Below are 14240 nucleotides of genomic sequence, written 5' to 3' on the forward strand. Positions count from 1 at the left end.
TTTGTGACGGACGGCGGCGGCGCAAACAGCTGTAGCCGACCGTATAAATAATACCAAACCGGCGTGAGAAGCGACACCTCAGCCGCCGGGGGAAAGAGATAACAAATTAAATGAGGTACATCTAAATCATGCTACTTACGGTATTGTTGTACCGAAAACACTTTGACCGCCTGACCTCTAGCGCGGCAGCACGACAGCCCCCTCACAGCATCGCTGAAATGATTTTATACAGTTATCATCTCTTAAGACATCTACAATTTATTTGCCAGTAAATAATAATAAAAATTAAAGTGATAGCGGCGTGAAGGCGGGCGACGCCTGCATCTAAACGAGCAAAGTCAGAAACGATTGGATACAACCGTGGATCTGCCACGGAAAAAACGGTAAACCTCTCCCGTTATCTGGTTTTAAAAAAAGATAATAATAAATCGGCGGTGTGGTTGAAACTCTCACAAAGAACTGCCACAGATAATTTGCCAGGAATTTCTTACTTCTTGTTTAATTGCAATCTTAAATTCATTGTGATGTTCGCAATGTTGTTTTTTTTTTTTTTGGCCATTTCCACCCGCGATACAAAACTTGATTTTGTATTCCTGCTTCATGTATAAGAATAGCTCGACAGCGACAATTAGCAAAGCGTCGTCCTCAGTCTCCGCCATCTTTTTACAAAACCGTGGACAGCTTTTGTTTTTTTTTAAAGGTAACAAGAGATACCAATGACTGAGTGTTGAAAATTGAATAAGTTACTCTCGAAAACACGTTGCTTCCAGTCTCATCAGCAGAGCTCGGAAATAAAATGACGTCATTTGATTTATTCGATGCTGAAAAGCCTCGCTGGAGGCCACGTGCACAGACATGAAGATCAGATGTGAACTCGATAGAGGAACATGAATTCTCCTTGACAGTGAATGCTAAAGTGAAGCCGGGTCTTCTGTCGCGAGATACTGTTTTCCGGGCGAACAATGACGAAGCTCTCATCGGTAACTTCGATCGGTTGGGATTAGTTTAAATAACTGAATTTGCCATTTTTTTATTTCTTTTTAAATCTCCCGTCCGATGTGCACGGGGAGACGGCTTTCTAACGGAGTTCCAATCGGAGGTGCGCGTTCACTTGGAATTGTAGGTGGAAAAGCGCTGATTCAGGGGGTTCTCCGGGGATTTCATCCACTCTTTTTTCAAGAGCTGCTTCAGCTGAGACAACCTCATGTTGGGGTTCTCCATTTTTAGGCGAGGCATGTTGGCCTCCTCGTAGGAGGCAAACGCAGCTTTCATTCTACGCTCGGGGTGGCGATCCAGGTCTTCTGGACCGGTGCTGAAAGACGGAGAGACACGGGTTTGCAGTGAGAAATACATACACACTATCAGTTCTGGGTGGGAGTTGCGGTTTGTTTCAAATATCTATAAAGAGAAAAGGGACATCTATTTTCAACACAATTAGCTGAGAAGAAAACACACTGATAAGAAGAGCGGTACCTGAGGACTGCAATGGCATCCTCTATTGTTCTGGCTTCAACAGATCCTTCGTCTGGGATAATTCTGTTAATGTTCTCCTCCAGCGGAGTCTCCAAGTGGCTCTTTTCTGGAGGTACAAATTGCATCCGTGACGTAAAACGGTTTGAGAGTATCTGCTTGCTTTAACTTTCAAATCAGCGGCACATATCGGATATCGACTTCCACTTTACCTTGAGGCTTCTGCTGCTGCTGCTGCTGCTGCTGCTGCTCATTTAGAAGCACCTGCTCGATCTGAGCCCGAGTCACTTTTCCTCCAGCGGCGGCGGCGGCGGCCGCAGCTTCTTTCTGGGATTTTCCTTTCAGCCTGGCATTCTCCTCATCCAGAAGTCGCTGGTTTTCCTTTTTCCTCTCCAGGAGCTCCATCCTTTTCTTTTCCTTGTCATCCTGCAAAGGCAAAAATATAGTTTCAAACGTGCCGATCTTTAGCACAAAAACCACATAACCCACTCAAAGATGCTGAAATAAATCAGCAGCGATCCCACACCAGTGATCATACATCTTGAAAAGCTGTTGTATTTCAGTATACTTTCAGAAGTGATTATTAAAATCAAATCCCACACATCCTGCTTGCAATGTGTTAATACTGTATTGTGGAGGATAGGGGCTAGATTCTAGCCCCTTGAATTAGAGTAGAGTATAGTGGTTCTAGCTGCTAGAACCACTATACTCTACTCTAACCTTTCCTTAGAGACTAAAAGCACAGAGTGGCATAACGTAATAATGAAAAAAAAAAACCCTCAAGCAGAAGAGTGCAGGAAAATGAATGTTACTTCCTGATTTCACCACAACGCTGAAGCACCTCACCTTTCGCTGCTCTTTCTTTAGTACATGTTTATCGGTTTCCTGCCAAAGGGCATCATCCTCTTCCTTCTTCTTTCGGGCATCTGCAACTGCCTTGGCCTCGGCCTTGCGGGCTCTCGCCGTGGCCGCCTTGGAATTTTCGCCCTGGAACTTCTTCGGCATCCCAGCTGCTGCTGTTCAGCTGACACACAATGACATGCATAAAAGAGTTCCCTTTCAAGATCAATCAAAAGAATTGTCTGTCTGATATTTACAAAGCAATTTCCTCTTATCTGAGATTGTCTGGTAATTATAAGGCTTAGAATAGTGTGTATGCAACTCTTCCATTATCTAATGACAATGTTAAAACAGATCCTGAAACAACATTCAGATCTGAAAGCCACTGATGCAAAGTTAACATGTTCAAAATGAGTCACCAAGCTAATTTATCAACTTCATTTCTAAGCAACGCGTTCAATGACTACTTGAAACTGCGTGCTGACACAGTGGCTTTGTCAAGATGTATTGAAAAAGGAATGACGCGTTTGGTACGAATAAATTACGTATCAAAAATGAACGGACACAAAGATTGATTTTATCCGTGTCGCTAGTTAGCATCACCTAGCTGATGTTAGCTGGATAAACATGGCTAACTCGCTCAGACTTGCCAGTCGTGTCTCGCTTTAACATTTCAAAAAGTTAATGATGGCAACAATGGTTGTGGTAGGGAGATTTTAAACTGCGTGTCGTACCAGTTTGAGATGAAAAACGGGTCGTAACTAGACGACAGTTGACTGTTGTTTCGAAGAGGCATCTGCGCCTCCTCTCAAAGCAACCACCGCGCCGGTTGATGACGTAGCGCTTCCGTCATCAACATGCGACGTCTCATCCCCCCGCCACATGCACAGAAGCAGCGGAAAATACATCTCGCTAACAAAACAACTCACCGTCTAGGATTATACTCTAGAGGAGCAAGCTTGTATGTTTCCAATAGCTATATGAAATTTTCACAATAAAGCCGAAATGTCCTCATCTTTATTTTGCAACAGTGTTCTCAACTTTCAACCATGCGAGAGCTAGGAATGTGTAACAGTACGTTCTCAACGACGAGTCCAAACATGTATTTGGATCTTCAAATCCGCTATTTGAATGAAAATATGGCTATTTCCACAAGTCTCACTATTTAATTGGTAGCTTTGTACTACGATATAAGTTCTCTCACTATTTAACCACCGGGCCAGGTTTCAAAATACTTAAAACAAATGGTGCTCACAGGACCTCCTCCGAAACTCAAGATTTCAGTGAGAAGAGAAACCTGAGCATTCTTTCAGTCACTGGAAAAACACCCTGTCCTCACTGATCTGCATATTTGTTACAGTGAAGCTCAGATGACCAACTGTTGGACCAAGGAGAGAAACATTTTTGACTGAGGTGGAAATTGGTAAAATCGCAAAGGAGTTGCATCCATAATTGGCCATCGGAGACTTCAAACAAGAGAGTGGCACACAAATAACGTTTATATTTTATTCAAATACATATTTTACACATATACAGTGAATATAGTGAAGCTGGAATTGGAGCTGCCCCGCAGGAGGTCAAGAGGGAGACCAAATAGAAGATTTATGGACGTAGTGAGAGGATATGAAACTAATTGTTGTGAGAAAGGAGACATAGAGTAGGATTAGGTGGAAAAGGTTGATCCGCTGTGGCGACCCCTGAAGGGAAAAACCGAAAGGAAAAGAAGATTTTACACTTAAACCCAAGATAAGAACTGCAATGGTGCTCGTATTAATTATTAAAACATTCAAAGCAGTTTTATTTAAAAAAATCATTTCAGCGGAACTATTATACATAATAGATATGATTAAGCCGTCCGTCTTCCATCAGAAGTCATTGTCACTTTCTTCCAGCAGAGGGGATCTTGCGCCGCCCCTGGAGGGACGAGCGCCCCTGGTTAACGGCCCATCCAAATTATCGTCGTCTAATTCCTTGCTCCTGTCTTCCTCTTCTTCCTCGTCTTCATTGTCATCACCGTCATCTTCGTCCACATCAATCTCACTATCTTCCGTCTAGAAAGGCAGGAAAGCGTCGGTGAATCGCTTACAAATAGTTCATGGCTTGATTTTTCCAGATTTGATCATTTCACACACTGATCATCTTGTGACGGGGACCGTACACTTCAGCTAAACACACAATCTGCTAAATCCATTTAAACAATCAACTTGCACATGACAACATTTAGACAAGGGAGCGACCGAGGGTGGATGGGGATGTGCCACTTAGAAAGGGGGTGAATGAAGAATCACGTAAAACATCCGAAGCCGCAGCTCAAAACTCGTCAAAATGTGCACTGAGGTTCAAATATGACGGGTCCAAATGAGAAACAAATAAGATACACTACTCTACTACTGCTGAAATAATGGACTGGAGAGGTGAAGGACGCAATAGGTTGTGGGTAAAAATGCAACTTACTACTGGAAAATAAGAAAAATAAATAATCCATATTTATTGGTCTGAAGCCTCCTATTGAAGACGCAGACAGCTATGAGAGCTGTGGAAACAGTCCTTTCAGTGTCGGGGAATGCAGGAATGGAATATTATCTTCATGAAACACAGGGGACGGGGAGATAGCTAGATCCTGGTTTCTGGTACAAACCTGTCTTTTCCATCTTTTTTTGGAATTAACAACCGGCTGTTTCTTTCGCGCGTGAGCAAAAGAGATGAGCGAGATACAGAAGAGAGCAGAAAAAGAAAAGCCCAAAGCATAAGAAAGTGAACACCGGGGTTGACATTCTTAACAAAATGGCTAACGGACAAGCGATAAATACTGGCTGTATCGGACTGGATTGGATGAGAGAGGAGGCGGTTTGTGGAGTGGCGTTGCGCGACAAGACTGACCTCGTCGCTGTCCCCACCCTGCATGGTCCCGATAAATCTGGCTCCTCTTTCTACGGGTCAGAAAAGGAAAATCTTAACCCGTGTCAAACAATGACAGTTAAAAAACAGGGTGTGTTTGTTTGATTGTTTTGCATTTATAGGCATAAATATTCATCTATAGGCCTTTCATAACTCTTTACCGACTCTTAGAGGTTGAACAAACACTTGTTTGTCAATTTAAAATTCAAATATTTTCAAATTCCATTTAAAACAAACAGCTATCACGAGATATGAGTAGAAAACTAGAAAAGCTTCCTCCCGGTTCAGGCTGCGGTGCAACCGTGCTTTTTTACCAGTCAAAAGGACTCTGTTATTTTGCATTTATTTCTATAAATGTTGACTGAAGATGAGAAAAAAAAAACCAGAGCAACAAACTCCACTGGGAGAAATCTCAGTAAAAATGTCAAGTTATAAACCTCAAATTAAACGCATTTTAATGTCGAGACAGTAGATTTTGGTTGCTTATTGAGAGATAATTTCACTTCCCAACATCCTTCCCAACTTCCTAATGTTTGGCATTAGAGTTTGACATTGTATTTCAGTAACGTATTTTAGAACTGCAGGGAATACATAACTAATCATCTGATCTGTGACGTTCAGGTCAAGATCTGTTATGATTTGCTGATACAAAGAAATTAAAAGAATGGACGAATCATGTGCCCATTTACCTGCCATGATGCCGTTTCGTGTGGGCCGTGGATTGGTTGGCCGAGCGTCCTCGATGTCACTGTCTGAGCATTCATCCTCAGGTACGTCGATGTCAGAGTCCTCATCTGTCACTGGAAAAATGCGATTTTTTTTACCACAATGTTGTGAAACTGTAAAGCGTCTTGATTCAAAATGAGTTTTCTGCATGAGTTGCTGCCTCACATGAACTCTTCATTAGATCCCTCTCCTCCTCCCTCAGTTTGTGCTGCATCATCCTTAGATTGTTTTCAGCCTCCTGCGCAGGAGACACAAATGTGGAGGGAAAATTAATGTGCGAATCCAGTATCGAAAAGTGAATCAGGTCACCATACTACATGTAAGTAGTTTCAGTCACACTGCCTCTTTCTCGTGCTATTCCACCCCATTTTATTTTAGGAACTTTAATTACTTTGCATAAATTGCACTGAACCATTGTTGAGAAATCACAATGAGAACGTACAAAACATATTGATGCTCATTCATTTTACACCCATACATTTCAATAGATTTTGAAGTTAAACTTGTAAAAACTGAACGTGTAAAAATAAAAAAACAAGTCAGTATGAAACAGAAATGTCGTGTCAGATGTTGATCCAACAAAATAACTCTCAGAAACTCTAAAATATCCCTTCTCTTTCCCACCTCAAACCTGTCCTGCTCCAGCCGATGGTATTCTTCCAGCTGAGACTCCAGGAAGCAAAGGGTCTTGAACTTCTCCACGTAAGTGTCATAGTGCTTTTGCAGATCTTCCTCGATCTTCTCATATTCGTCCATGAATGCCGGCCTGAGAGAATTGAATAACGAAAAAGGGTTGGAAAAAAAAAAATTGAAACATTTTTCAAATGATAAACAGCTTAAAGATGGATGCGAGGTATAAGAACATTTTTGCTTCTGTCACAATGAATGAATTATTATTATTCATGATTCTTCTGTTAATTCTATGATAATGTCTCAATATACATGAGTTTGACTTGAAATGACCAGGCTCGTCATTTGATTTGATGGTTAAGCAGATTAATCTTATTTCATTAGACGGTGGTGAACTCACCTCACACTCTGGAGTGTCTGCAGCCTCTTCCGATTCCTCTCCAGTTCCTGCTTTTTCTTTTCAATCTTGGCATCCAGACTGGCGCCGTCAGAGACAATGTTGCTGAGCATGTCTTTGGTCTTCTCCACACTTTCCTTACATAAACAACAAAGAGTCATAGTGACAAATGTATTGCTTACTGTATGTGTGCAGGGGAAAAAGAAAAAAGTCATAGAAATTAAAACTTTTTTCTTACTAGAACCTCCTTGATAGCAGCTCTTAGTGCCTTTTCGGTCTCATTGATCTCCAGAGGTCTGGCAATGGCAGCTGTTCGCTTTTCCTGTTGAGAAAAGGGGATCGCTTGTCAAGCAAACAGCGGTGCAATCTCCTCCCCAAGCACTGGGTAGTATTTCAGAGGTGCTTTTATTTATGGAAGAAAAATATATGTCTCATTTCTATTGCATGTGAATATATCTCGGATGTACTTGAATACAATTTGAGCTAGATACACCCCATTAAGACTTCTGGGATATTTGTATTTCCATCACTTTCCTCCTCACTTGATTTTGCGATGAGAAAGTGGCCCAAAAAGAATCATGGAAAAGTGATGCAAAGAAAGTAGTGGATACTGGATTGGTTTATAAACCAGTAATGGTTTATAAAATTGGATTAATGAAGCAATTATTCACTTGTCTAATTGTTGGTGAATTTGTTCCTCCTCACCCGAAGGTACACTTCCTTTCCCAGTAATTCGTATAGAGACGCTCCTTTAGCTGTGACTTCGGATGCCAGCTGCCGAGCTGTTTTCAGTTCTGAAATCTTTGGCGTGATATGGAGAAAAAGAGAGGGAAAAAATATGTCTGACAATTTCTTAGATGACCCTGATAAACAAAGAAGCAGCAGTGTTGTTGAGTGTATTTTATCTGTAGTTGGTTCCAATATTATAATATTTGAGATGAGATGAGATGAGAACAACTTTGTTTATCCCGAAGGAAATTGTTGTGCCAGAGTTTCAAGTAAAAACATAACAGTAATAGATAATAGTGGAAAGGAGGAAGAATAAGAAATATAATGAAATATAAATTGTCTTAGCTGTTAGCAGTAACTACAAAGATTGAAGATTCCTTGCGGCTGAGGGAAGATCATAGACTGCCTGCACTTTACTGTTTACCTTTTCAATTTGCACTTATTATTTGCACTTGTATTAAGGAGATGTTCAAATTGCACAACCAACAATCTTTGCTTCACTGTTTAATTTGTTGACATTTCTACCGGAAAAACAAGCTTGACTAAAGTTGGGAAAATGTGTCCGAAAAAAAAGAAGCATCTCCTCCTCACCCGTGATCCAAGATCAAACTTGAACTTGGCGTTGTCCTCGGCGGCTGTGTCCTCCATGGTCATCTGTTTAGTCATCATAGCGCTGTACAACACCGAGGTCACCTTTAACATCTCTTTTGCTGCATAGCCATCAGCCTGATACAGACGCTTGGTGTTCAGTTTGATGTGAGCTTTAGTCGCCTGTCATCGGGGGAGGATATTACAAACGGTGACGATCCGACTGGTAAACAAGTAAACATGAACGATGAGTTAATGGATTAATATAAACTGTCACCATGAACTGAGCCACGGCCTTGATTAGAAATATTCTGTCAGACTCCGTATCCACATCAGAGGGAATATCCATCTGAGGGTCGTATCTACAAAAAACAAACAAACAATCAAAACAAAAGAATTACTTTCCATAAGATAGTGAGGAAAGCCTGCTCGTCGGAGGGACTGAACCCGGACCTTCTCCAATGGGTGGCAGTGTGGAGGGTGAAGGACAAACCGGGAGCTATCTTGGACAATCCACACATCCAGCCTCTTTTTGTTAATTTATTTTATTCATTGCTATTTATTTTTGTCACTCTATTTATATGGTTTTTTTAGTGCTGGTTGTGTATTTTTCACCCTCACTGTTCCTTGATGTTGCCCATTGTTATCCCTGACATTGCCTGCAGTCTATTTATCTTCTGTCTATTTATTCGTGGATGTCTTGCTATCTTCTGTCTTCCTATTTATATTGATATTCATATTTATTTTCCATTTTTGACATGATAACTGTTACGCCGCTGTGACAAAGGATATGTTTATAACATTTAAATACTAGAACATTTCAAACAATTGATAAAAATCTGATTCCTATCTAATTGCGCATTCCATGTTGCTAATTAATGCTGTACAAAACAATTCTACTGACTATATTTGTTTTTAAGCTTGAGGACAATGATATACAATTATTAGGATATTACACAGCCATGTAATGATGATAAATGATGTAACTATTGTGACGATCTTGGGAATAAGTGGTAAATGAAAATATGTTAATAGAGTGGCGAAGGGGAGACATACCTTTTTACCAGCCATATTAAGATCTCTGCCACTAGACGGAAATTTGGAGTCCTGAAGTTCTCGATAGAAATGAGACGAGGGTAGCCCAGAGCCCTCATCATTTCCGTAAAATCTGCCAAATAGCGAATGGGATTCAAAGCGTTTATTGTCATATGCACAGGAAGGAAACATGTTTCCCACTACAATGAAATTTGTTTTTGCTTTCCGCAGCGAATACCAGATCGAGTAACATACGTGTGAGTAACAAAGCAGAGATATAAGTGCTATAGTGGGGACATAATATAAAATCAACATATCACAACACAGCAAAGGGCGGCAAGTATAAATGTACGTATACTGGAATCTCTGCAGAAAGATAAACAATGCAGAATGGATGATACACCAACTTCTAATCTATTGTACCAGTTAAGCAAAGATTGTTGGTTGTGCAATTTGAACATCTCCTTAATACAAGTGCAAATAATAAGTGCAAATTGAAAAGGTAAACAGTAAAGTGCAGGCAGTCTATGATTTTTCCGAAGTAGTTTATGGCTGTTAAAGGAGTTTGTGCATTGTCAGCAATGAATGCGCAAATTAAAGACGTGCAAATTGAAATGTAAACTATCAAGTGAAGCTGGTCATTCTGAGGCAAATGTGAATAAAGAAGGCTAAGTGACATGTTATTTCGGATCGGGTGGAGATGAGCACTTACTTCGCAAGTCTCTGAAAGACATTTTTTGACTTGTAATCTTGGTCCTGCAAAGAACTTACTAGTTTTTTACCTGCAAGAAAACAAAAGGTTTTAAATCTGCAAGGTTGGACTTCCTGGCAGAGGACTAATACCCGCGACCAAACAACTCCAGACACATTGAGGAGTTAAGAGAAATCTACTAATATGATAAGAAAATTATCCACGTTTCACAATTTCATTATAATGAAAATATTATGAAGTATGATTATATTTAAAGAGACAACGGGATGTTAATTGATCCGGGCTAACATAAAGCTATCCTACCTAGTTAGCTAGGTTACAACGCTCGAATCAATCTGGAGCTAGCTAGCAAACAAGATGCCAGACTAAGCGTAATGTTTCCGAATGTATTATAGCAAACGGATAACGGTTCATCTGATTGGTAATTATGTTTCTTTCGGTTCGTTTTTTGAGTTAGTTTGACGTTTAAAGGGAGTTATAAACGTTACCTGTCGCAAATGCCTCCAACGCAACTATCCGTGTAACAGTCGAGGTTGCCAGATAGCACGGATAATTTTCAGGCAAGCGGGAGTTTAAAACTCCCCGATCTGAAGCTTAAAACCTGTCAAAAAAGACTTGTTGAAAACAATAACAATATAACACCCAAAATATAACCAATTCTAAAACTACTAGGAATGAATTAGAAGCCATAACAAGACGGACAGAGGTAACAAAATGTGAGAAGACGAAATCAGACCAACTTGTGCGGAAAATGACCCAATCTGGCAACGAAAAATGTAAGCGGTTACCATGGTAGCGGACTCGCAGGCGTGTTTTCTTTCATAAACCCACATTTCTTTTTCCTCTTCACCCACTGAAAACAGATATTACAACAGAATTAACTCGAACAAAAAAATCGATCTTTCTCAGAGATGAAAATAAAAATTGCATTTTAGAAAATGGTAGGAAACTTTTAAGGAATTATCTGTTGTTGCAGGATCTTTAGGGGTGATATGACCAGGCCTCTGGAAAATAATAGGTTGTCCATTTTAAGTTTCTGATTGATGCAAAAAATGTTAAGATTCACAGAGCCATGAAACCACAGCGCCGCATATGAAATGCACCTTTTAAAAGAAACCCAAGAAATAATAGGACTCTGACAACTAATTCTTTCATCATTTCAGGATGTACACTCTGCAACTGTGCTGCCATCATTGTTGAGATAGTAGAAAGTATTTGAAGTTACTAGCAGTGTTTGCAGGGGTTCACATGGGATGAGCCCTTTTATATAAGTGCTTGTTCATTATCCTTGGCCATAGTCTACTGGATTTTATGTACATGTCCATCTGTATATTATGTTCCTTGTCCCTTACCTGTCAATTATTGAAATAATATCCCAAAACATCGGTGAAGGAAGGTGCCCGCCTGGAAAACACCAATGACATGCTTCAGAATGCTGTTGGCTTGGCTAGTGGAGATTGTATATTAATGTTAGCTTGCTTGCTGTTTGTTGTCGTGCTTGTTAGCTTCTTTATAATCTGAACTGGGCTTCTAGATGTGTTTACCTTGGATTTTTGCACAAGGGACAGTAACATCTTCTCCTGTGTATTGATGAATATCAATTATTGACACGATATACCATGTAGATACTGTTCATTTAGTCATTATATCTGTACCTGCTGCTCTTTATAGTTAGATGCTAAATTGCATTTCATTGCTAGGTGCATCTGTGCTACCACAACCTCACTACCTCACCATTCACGTCATGTCCTGAGTGTCTTGTCTTTTTTTATCCTCGTTGCTCTCAGCCCACACGCATCCTGCCTATTCATTACTACTCATTTTTGACACTCGATTTATATTGTTGTTTAGTTCCAGTTCTGTATTTTTTACCCTCAATGGATGTTGCCTGTTTTTCATAACTGATGTTGTTATTGCCTGCTGTCTATTTATCTGCTGTCTATTTATTTGTGGATTTATTTATTTTAATTTTTTTTGTCTTGGTATCTTCTGTCTTTCTATTTATGTTTATATTCATAATTATATATTTATTTCCTTTTTTGACCTGCCCTATTCTGCTGTGACAAAGGAACGTCTCCTATGGGGATCAATAAAGTTTATCTTATCTCAGGTTTAATGACAACAACGATAACAATATTAATAATCTTATTTTCCTTTCACACACAAACACACACACACAGCCAATCAACCTTCAATTCCAGTATCTGTTTATAGGTGGTGCTAATTTACACAAAATAGTGGCAATGTGCAATTTCTCTTCAGTATTCGGTCATCTTGTTTTTCTCCTACCATATATTGGCAAAAGGGGCTAAAAAACCCATAGCGTTTCATTTTGTGCTCCAGTTCCAACTTATAAAAGTGTGGAAAGTGTCTGTTATCTGTTTAGCTGAATTTACTCAATTTGTTTTCAGGGAGTAAAACACAACATAATAATAATAATTCTTCTTCTATTGGCTTTTCCGATCAGGTGTCGCCACAGCGAATCAACTTTCTCCATATAACCCTATTCACCGTATCCTCCTCTCTCACACCAACTACCTTCATATCTTCTCTCACTACGTCCATAAACCTTCTCTTTGGTCTTCCTCCAGACCTCTTGCCTGGCAGCTCCAATTCCAGCATCCGTCTACCAATATATTCTCTATCCCTCCTCTGTCCATGACCCAACCATCTCAGTCTGGCTTCTCTGAGCTTCTCTCCAAAACATCTAACATGTGCTGTTCCTCTGATAGACTCATTCCTGATCCTCTCCATCCTGGTCACTCCCAAAGAGAACCTCAACATCTTCATCTCTGCAACCTCTAGTTCTGCCTGCTGTCTTTTGGTCATTGTAACAGTTTCTAGTCCATACATCATCGCTGGTCTCACCACTGTCTTGTATACCTTTCCTTTTATTCTGGCTGAAAGTCTTCTATCTCTTCGTACCCCTGACACTTTTCTCCACCCATTCCAACCTGCTTGGACCCGTCTCTTCACCTCTTTTCCACACTCTCCGTCGCTCTGGACTGTTGACCCTAAGTACCTGAAATCCTCCAGCTTCTCGATCTCCACTCCCTGTAGCCTCACCGTTGCACCCGAGTTCCCCTTATTCACACACATATATTCTGTCTTGCTGCGACTAATTTTCATTCCTCTCCTTTCCAGGGCAAACCTCCACCTTTCATTTTCCTCGACCCGTTTTCTGCTCCCACTACAGATCACGATGTCATCTGCAAACATCACGGAGATTCCTGTCTAACCTCATCTGTCAGCTTGTCCATCCCCAATGCGAACAAGAAGGGGCTCAGAGCTGATTCCTGATGTACTCCCGCCTCCACTTTGAACTTCTCTGTTACCCCTGCATCACACCGCACCACAATCTCACAGCGAGCATACATGTCCTGCACCAGTTTAACATACTTCTCTGCCACTCCAGACTTCCACATACAATACCAGAGCTCCTCTCTTGGCATCTTTTTCAAGGTCTAATTATAACAATAATAATGATAATAATATCTTGCTGCAGTGCCCTCGGCGACCACACAATGGCGCCACCTCCGAGCATATGCTCCCCGGGCAGCGTTGCACTTCCTCGGTCGGCAGTCCTGACGCAGCAGAGGCACGATGGAGCAGAGAGGCGAGCCGAGCCACGGCAACCCCGGCGACAACGAAGCGTCTCCCGCCTGCGGCCTGGACAGCAAGCGGCTGAAGGAGCTGGAGAACGTCGCCCTGCAGACCACGCTCATATCGCGGATGGAGGCGGACGCCGGAGGCCGGACGGAGGAGCCGCAGCCGCGGGACGACGAGGCGCAGCTCAACGGCGTGTCCTTGAGTCACCGGCCGCCGCCGCCGAGCGCGGAAGCCCCGGCGGAGGACGCGGAGCCCGGGAGGAACGCGTCCACGGAGGGCGTGGAAGAGGAGAGGACCTTGACGGACCATCTAAATAAACGACTGCTCTCCTCCTTCCTGGAGAAGCTCAACCAAAGGGACCTGGCGCTCCCCGGCGTGCGGCGCCTGGACTGCGCCGTGGCCGACGAGGACTCCAACAGGGCCGCGGACGACTGGTGACTCACCGGGCCGCCCGGGACCGGCCTTCAGACACGCCGAGATCCGCGCTCCGGCCGGCGGACTGCCCGTGCACAGAGTCCGGCCTTATTTTTGTACAGAGTGGGGCGGGAAGTGGAGAGCAAACGCAATAAAAGGCGTCCTGTGGACCGAGTTGCTCCTGTGCTTATT

At 41.8% G+C, this 14240-nt stretch overlaps 3 protein-coding genes across 5 annotated transcripts; 1 reads left to right on the forward strand and 2 right to left on the reverse strand.

Annotated features, from left to right (window-relative positions):
• Window positions 1-472: 472 nt before the first annotated feature.
• Window positions 473-3156, reverse strand: ccdc124 (coiled-coil domain containing 124). The gene is made up of 5 exons (XM_086161593.1): window positions 3045-3156; window positions 2317-2494; window positions 1683-1896; window positions 1474-1579; window positions 473-1312 (listed from the first exon to the last, which is right to left on the reverse strand). The coding sequence occupies exons 2-5, from the start codon at window positions 2473-2475 to the stop codon at window positions 1108-1110; spliced, it is 684 nt and encodes a 227-aa protein (XP_086017719.1). The 5' UTR covers window positions 2476-2494; window positions 3045-3156; the 3' UTR covers window positions 473-1107.
• Window positions 3157-3802: 646 nt separating this feature from the next.
• ift38 (intraflagellar transport 38) lies at window positions 3803-10626 on the reverse strand. 3 transcript variants are annotated; one of them, XM_086161940.1, is made up of 13 exons: window positions 10514-10626; window positions 10026-10095; window positions 9335-9446; window positions 8556-8640; window positions 8282-8461; window positions 7667-7762; window positions 7200-7283; window positions 6965-7098; window positions 6559-6700; window positions 6100-6172; window positions 5898-6008; window positions 5191-5240; window positions 3803-4361 (listed from the first exon to the last, which is right to left on the reverse strand). In XM_086161940.1, exons 2-13 carry the CDS (start codon window positions 10045-10047, stop codon window positions 4176-4178), a joined length of 1275 nt encoding a protein of 424 aa, XP_086018066.1. In that variant the 5' UTR covers window positions 10048-10095; window positions 10514-10626; the 3' UTR covers window positions 3803-4175. The 3 variants fall into 3 exon arrangements, with proteins under 3 accessions (XP_086018066.1, XP_086018065.1, XP_086018067.1); XM_086161939.1 differs by lacking the exons at window positions 10026-10095; window positions 10514-10626 and having other exon boundaries at window positions 9335-9922; XM_086161941.1 differs by lacking the exons at window positions 3803-4361; window positions 10026-10095; window positions 10514-10626 and adding an exon at window positions 4377-4990 and having other exon boundaries at window positions 5121-5240; window positions 9335-9927.
• On the forward strand, window positions 9590-14212 carry LOC147226082 (uncharacterized). Its single transcript, XM_086161943.1, has 2 exons — window positions 9590-9661; window positions 13531-14212. Exon 2 carries the CDS (start codon window positions 13629-13631, stop codon window positions 14070-14072), a length of 444 nt encoding a protein of 147 aa, XP_086018069.1. The 5' UTR covers window positions 9590-9661; window positions 13531-13628; the 3' UTR covers window positions 14073-14212.
• The last annotated feature ends 28 nt before the right edge of the window (window positions 14213-14240 follow it).

This window comes from Fistularia commersonii, chromosome 16 (assembly GCF_037954325.1).
Source record: "Fistularia commersonii isolate RoL2024-O1a breed Wild chromosome 16, RoL_Fcom_v1.0, whole genome shotgun sequence".
NCBI classification, from domain to species: Eukaryota; Metazoa; Chordata; class Actinopteri; order Syngnathiformes; family Fistulariidae; genus Fistularia; species Fistularia commersonii.